Raw genomic sequence first — 7,327 nt, 5'->3', positions numbered from 1 at the left:
AGAAAAGTTGATCAACTTTACCGCCGAGTATGCCAATTAATTATTTTTTGATTTATGAATTAAAAAAATTCTACAATATTTTTAAATAAATTTGAAAATAAAAACCACGCCTCTTATCGATTGAAAGCAGTGGTGAGAAGTAACGTTTGATCAAAGAACAGAAAAGAAGGAAGTGGGTAGGGGAGACCGGAGAAGGTATTTGTAGGTGACAATCGCCATCATCGACTGTGTGGCGGAGAGTGAAGAAAGCTGCCGGTCGGTTGCCGGGAGGGAAGAGGATGAGGAAGAAGACGAAGGGAGGAAGGTGGTGAATGGCAACGGGAAGGGCCCACGAGGACGCGGTTTTCCGGCGTGGGGAAGGATGGAAGGGGCGCAGAATACGGCGCAGTTAGAGGGAGTCGACAACGACGCCTCCCGATCGGCCACGTTGCTCCTTCCCTCTCCCCCACGCGCTTTTGGTGGGTCCCTTCTTCCTTCTTCTTCCTCCTCCAAATTTTCTTTTATATTTTCCATAGCTGTAACCCAGTGAGCAACAGAGAATGACGTTTTATTTCACAAACGATTGTGACTCTCTCTTAATCTTTAAGATTATGATAGTCAGCAAGCAATGGAGAAGTTTGAATTCCTGGATTTCGAAAATTTTTGTGCTTTTCATCTGATGATGTGGCCGAGATATCACATCCGATTGACTCTCCTTTTTTGACGCTCCTTTTCCTGTATAATCATGTAATCCCGTTTTCCTATAACCAAAGAGTCCATTGATTGTAAGGGTGTTCTGAATCCACTCCGGCTCCACTCGAACTCTCTCTGTTAAGCTCATTTAAAACTTCATTCCCTTTTTGCATGGGCCAATCTCTTTGCGAATTAAAACAAGCGGAGCTCGCTTAGACATGTGTACAACAAGTAGTAGTGCTCAACTAGTCGAGCCAACTTGACTTGTGGATCAGCTGGAACCGAGTTAGCTTGTTATCGAGTTTGAAGTAGCTTCTTAATAATATGTGAGCTAAAACGAGTCTAGTTCAAGCTCCAACATAGATCTAAGAAAGCCGTTGGAATTATTAGAATAATATCAGATGTGTTAAAGTGCACATGCTATGTAGATTGGAAGCGTGGATTTGCCTGTTGATGTATTCGAATTTCGATGTATGTAAGTGATTCAAATATAATCTGTTGTGGTACTCTAGTTGGGTAGAGATTTATCTAATTCATGGCGAGCAAGTTTCAAAATCAAGGTTGGGTTGCAGATGGTTTATTTAGATATGGTCATAGGATTTTAATGTTTTCCGCTGTTGAATCCGACCCAAATCCAATTTCTTGCAAAATTATATAACTAGATTCGGATTCAGGCTGTATTTGGATCCTATTTTTAAACGATGAATTCAGGTTTGATCAACATGGCATCTGGCATTTATATGCAATCGAATCAGATTTTTACTGGGTCTCAGTCTGATACTAGAATCGGTTTAAATTTGACTATGAATCTGCATACTGGATCTGAATATGATTAGGAACTGGATACAAATTTCTTTGCGAGATCCAACTAAACGATTCGATCAAGTCTAAAACTTGAATGCGTCCAGACAAAGTCCAAGAGGAATTTTGGAGCACATGCAATAAATTTGGTTGATTACAGCCCAAAATCGAAGGGCAACCATGCATTTCAGGTGGTCTTCAAGTGCCAAAAAAAGAGTTGAAGCTTCCACTAATTGACAGAAGGGTGGGTTGGTAGAGTAAATGCAAGCACACGCGTCGAAATGTATTGATAAGGTTTTGATACGTGTAAGGATCATAATATGAGTTTATGATCATCATGCACTGGAAATGGGTGCTAATGAATTGGGTAGATATGAGAAGTAAGTTTTAGGTTGATGGGTGCAATAATAATGTGGTAAAAAACAGCAGCAGAATCACGAGGCATTTTCTTTTGTAATTTTTTTGTTTCTGGTAGGCAATGGATGTCGTATCTTCACATGGATGAACAGAGACACTGGGGACAGTCACCTCCAAATTGGTGAACAATGAACTATGAAGTGACAAATAAACCAAGTAAGAGTAGTTGGTAGTGAGCATTAGTTAGCTGTTTAATCCATTATTAATTGTGGCTCTTCTACCTGTGCTTGTGTACTAAAGGCAAAAAGCATAAAATGACTTAAACAGAAAAAGATAAGAATGACTATGATATAGTCAAGCTAGCTTGGCAGCGAATTGGTCCAAAGAGAAGCCGAATTCTAGAGATTGGCACATTGAATGACTAAATAAACTCTTAATCTTTTCATCTTCATATGTTTAATATTCCTAGCTATTTGGTACCCAAGATCTAAAGATTCACCTGACTGGCATTGGCAGAGCAACTGTATCATCGTCCTCATCTCGAAACATGCTGAGTTGAGTCAGCATCGGAGGACGCACCAAGGTGGGAGTTCAGGAAGACTACTTCATGTCTTATTATACGGCTTATGATCAAGCAGAAGGAGAAAAATGAAAGAGTTGTTTGAATCATGCACAACCAAAACTAAAGTATGGTGGAAATTCAACAAAGCAAATCACAGGAAAAGAGAAACAAGACAGCAACTAGTTTACATTTCTCACTGTGTTTAAAAAAATACCTGGGACATGCATCACCAAAGGATCAATTACAACTGGATCCACTATAAACAAGATATCTAGAAGCAAAATACACAAAAAACAAAGATGAAAGAGTGATGGTTTTCTGTCAAATTAGTTCTCACTCCTGCTCTGCATTCTTTTACCGAATCCACTTTCTTTGAATCTTGGTTGTGACATTTTACACTAGTTGCTTAGCCTTCAGCGGGGTGCTAGTAGTCCTAACTTTCTTGATGGCAATTAGAAGTTGTAATTTAACCAAGTCTGGGGCCAGTGGTTAGTTTAATCAGATCATGACCAAGTGCACACACAATCTGCTCATGTGTAGGTCGGATTGCCATGGAAAAGTCAGAAAATTAAGTGGTATCATGGTCATTTCTTAACAAGTTGATCTTGTAATAATTTTGTGGGGCATGGACTAGATTCAGAATTGGTTGCCAGCTCTAGAACACGACAGTTGATTAAAGGCCCATGCAAACTGCCGCACAAGCTTGCGTCCATAAATTTGATTCCAACGCTCCCCTAGTGTTTCTGAACCAATAAGCTTCTAAAGAGTGTGAGCTCTGCAGCATGGCAAGGCCGCAGAGGTTCAGAGGAGTAAGGCAGAGACATTGGGGCTCCTGGGTTTCTGAAATTCGCCATCCGCTACTGTAAGTTCCTTTTAGTTCTTTTTGTCTAATAAGAGAAATACAACCTCTCTGGGGATTTTTCATGATCTGTTGTTGCAAACACATACATTCGCAATGATGAACTGACAGTGGAGTTAATAGAACCTGAACTCAGACCCCAAATCATCGACTTTTAGCAGAACTTGCCCCCGAAGGGGACATCTTGGTGAACTCCCAAATCGTGAAAAGTAGGATAAATTAGGACATATATTGTGAACCAATGCTTTTTTGATAAGTGGGTAGGTGAAAAAATTCAGAAACATGTCAATGGTAGTCTCTGAACTAAAATTAAGAAGAAATCCCTTTTGTATGATGGGCCGTGCTGTGGATCTTTTTTTAAGTTACAGAGTATCTTTGATTGTCTCAGGAAAACAAGAATCTGGCTCGGAACATTTGAGACAGCGGAGGATGCAGCTAGAGCCTATGACGAAGCAGCCCGGATGATGTGCGGACCGAGAGCAAGAACCAACTTTCCTTATAATCCGACAGCTTCTCCATCATCTTCCTCGAAGTTCTTGTCTCCTACTTTGACCGCTAAGCTGCAGAGATGCCAATTGGCCTCGCTGCAGCTAACCAGGCCGGCGCTCAAAGACACAGAAAGCAGCAATGGCAACAGCAGCATCAAGAGTCGTGGTGCGAGCAGCATCGGGCAGCAATCTATTACTTGCCTGCGCCTGGATAACCGGAAGCCCGGTGACATTGGTGTTTGGCAGGACAAGCCGTCAGGCCGGCAGCGAGAATCCAGCTGGGTTATGAAAGTCCAGTTAGAGAATGATCAGCAGAGCACCTCTCTGGATGATGATTACATACAGCAGATGATCGATGAGCTGATCGATTACAGCTCGGTGGAGATCAATGCTTCCCCTGCTGCCACTGCTCCCGCTTCCTCTTTACATCATTGATTAGATGAATAGTAGAAGAGAATGAGAAGTGTTTTGGGTCAACATTCTGGTTTTTCTCTGCTAACTTCATTCTTTCTAGTGACCCAAATGCAGTACTAGGCAATAGGATTATTTCCCCCCCTTTTTCCTTTATAATCATTTAGTAGTATAATTAGGATTTTTACCTAGTTCATGAAACGCTTGTGCTTATGTACAGAATAAAGTAAAAGGAGAAGTGGTTAAAGTTAGGCTGCTACATCTATTCTCATCATTTCATGCTTGTGCGCTCTTCAATGGAGAATGACACCATACACATAAATATATTAGATAACAAGATTCTTGGGTTCTTCTTCTACGCAAATACAGTACAGAGAGACTCATGATACAACTTATTATTTTCACCTTTAAGCGCCGGTGCGGCCTGAGTCTCCTGAACTCTAAGCAAACTTAGCAGCCCTTGGTTAGGCTCCGCCAGGACCTGTATTTAACCGCAACAATGTTCGCGCCTGCTTGTTTACAAAAGATCGATTGGAAGAGAAACAAAACACGCTAAAACTGATTTAAGGAAGAGACCATTCTTACATGAACACTTGTTTTGCATAATTTCTGTTCCTGTTCCTCCTTCAAGGATCCGACATATAGCTTTGTAAAGCTCCTCATCTTACAGTATCTGAATTTTAACTTTTGCAACGTAAGAATATGGAGTGACATTGGTGGCTTTGTACTCTAATGGAGGTAAGACATAGTTTTTCATGGACAGCGCTGTAATCAAACAGCTAGTGAATAAACGCCCACTATGTCCTCTTCGGCTTGTCTCTTCTTTTGGCCCTGCAGCAGAGTATCGAAGTCCTGATCTGCCTGTGCGCAGGCTCACTTATAAAAGCATATAGAAGCAAAATTCTTGAAGAGATTATGTTTAATTATTTGAAGGACAACTGACCTTTCATATAAACCCCCTAAACATCCCTCGTCTGGCTCTCTAAGATAGTCTTCCCCGTTGCTTTTGGTTCCATTGCTTTGACTTGACAGTGAAATAAAGGACTACACTTTTTTAAGGGTACTCTGGCCAGTTGATGTAATTCTGCTATGCTTACAATTTATTTTTCTGTTCAGTGGTTTGAAGATCAAGTGCATTTATTCTAAAGGCAAACCTTTTTCCTTAACGATAGAGGGTCTGAACACTACTGTCAAACTTTGTCAGTAGCAGATTGATGAGAATTATGATTGGACAGGTAATAATTTTGGTATGGTTGGATCAGGCTATGAGCCTTGATCATAAGGGACGCTTACGTTGCTGAAGCACAATCTCTCTTAGAAAAGTTGGAGTTGCATGTGGCTTCACATGGCCGACTGCTGCCACCGTTGGACAGAGAGTTTACCGTTGAATCCGATTCAGTTTTCTTCTCTCCAGGCAATAGAATGTCAATTTTCTACTTCCCTGTATCTTCATTCGATTGTTCCAGGAAAACATAACTCAAAGAAAGCAGTCAATTCTTTGCAGTTCGTAAAAACTAGTCAGGAAAAGCTTTGTACAGTGCAGAAGAAGCATCCAAGATTACAATAGATCACGGCAAAGTTGGTGCATCATTACTTCAATTTTCTTCTTTGCGCAGTTCTTGATTTCAAAAATTGAGAAGCATCTTGCTACCACTTTATTGATTTCCTTTGCCTTCTCAATATTATATAAAATAAAGGGAGTAGATATTTCTCTTTCTTTTTCAAAGATTTCCTCACAAATATTGTCAGGTAGTTGCTTTAAAAGTTAAAGAAGTACGAAAACTAAGACTACAGTCTCTGAGGAATACCTGCTGTTGTACACGAACAGTGAAGTTTTTGAAATTATGGAAGAAAACACAGGAGTACACTTCAGATGGAAGCTTTGCATGTGGGCAACCCATCAGCATGGCAGAATAGCTTGTTTTGCAAGTATAACAAGATGCTGGGTATGTTCACTTTTTTAGCATAAAATAAAGCTGTCCATGTTGAACAAGAATGTACTTTTTTGAAGCAAAAGAAACAGTCTGGTCCACCATGGATGCAAGGCTCAGGAATCCTCAGTAAAATAATTACAAAACAGAAACAGGAAGGAAGTTGCCAATCTCCGTCGCACCTCGACACAGTAGCCATTGAAGTTCTACAGAATACTATTTTCAAGACTTAGCGAGTTGTCCAACGATCTTTACTAAAAAAGATTGCATATTCTTTCCTTCTTCATATACTAATGCATATTTTTTCAGTATGTTATTAATAACAACAAGATTGATAACAAGTTGATGCTTTTACCAGTTGGAGATCTGTTCTTGTGACAAGAGAAAGGTGGCATGGCACCTCCATGAATCCCATTTTCTGCAAATTCAATATTTTGTTTTAATGGTTCTTGAAATAACCCGGTTCTCTCTAGGCTTCGATTGCCATCCAATAGTAAAAAGATGAATCTGAGAAATGGTAAATGACAAAGACTATTTATGTATAATTGGATCACTGATTTATTGGATTTTGGACTTGTTGGGTTTGAATACGTGAATCGCATAAAGTCTGAGAGTCATATAATTTAAATCTGTTTTGCCCTACCAGACCCAATCAAATAAGAAAAATTGAAAGCGGAAAAAATTCTGTTGATGAACATGGATCCGATATGCATAATGAAATAAACGTCAATGCTATTTATGCTACCCACAACATGCAACTGCTAACTCAAGTAGTCTCAACTACATAAAAATTAAAATAAAATTATGGAATCTCGTGATAATTCAAACCAAGTTGTGCAACTATATCAACTATCATGAGAGTAAAAATATGTGAAAATTTGAGAAGGTTGCATAAATGTTCAATTACAATTTGCATCTACAAGAATCGCTTATAGAAATTAAAATGTTCTTCATAAACTGAAAACCTCAAAAAATTTAAGAAATTTGGTGAAAGAGTGTAAAAAATGTATAAAAAGTTAGCAGAGTTCATTGAAAATTGCCAAAGTAGTTAGAATCTGTAAAATAATTTAATAAAGAACCTTAACAATGTCGCGAATAATTGTGAAACTTAATAAAACAATGCATAAAAATTGTAAAATTCTGTAATATTTCACGATATTTTGTGGAATGCTTATTAAAAAGAAAAGGTTTGCCAAAAAAAAAATTGCAAACAAACTTGTGCAAATGATAAAAGTACAAAAGCATG

At 39.0% G+C, this 7,327-nt stretch overlaps 1 protein-coding gene across 1 annotated transcript; it reads left to right on the top strand.

The window, feature by feature from the left end:
• Positions 1-3,100: 3,100 nt before the first annotated feature.
• On the top strand, positions 3,101-4,409 carry LOC116251525 (ethylene-responsive transcription factor ERF003). Its single transcript, XM_031625847.2, has 2 exons — positions 3,101-3,254; positions 3,640-4,409. The coding sequence occupies exons 1-2, from the start codon at positions 3,175-3,177 to the stop codon at positions 4,172-4,174; spliced, it is 615 nt and encodes a 204-aa protein (XP_031481707.1). The 5' UTR covers positions 3,101-3,174; the 3' UTR covers positions 4,175-4,409.
• Positions 4,410-7,327: the final 2,918 nt, after the last annotated feature.

Source organism: Nymphaea colorata, chromosome 3 (assembly GCF_008831285.2).
Source record: "Nymphaea colorata isolate Beijing-Zhang1983 chromosome 3, ASM883128v2, whole genome shotgun sequence".
NCBI lineage: Eukaryota > Viridiplantae > Streptophyta > Magnoliopsida > Nymphaeales > Nymphaeaceae > Nymphaea > Nymphaea colorata.
The sequence above is the reverse complement of the archived record's forward strand: the minus strand, read 5'-3'. Positions and strand labels throughout refer to the sequence as shown.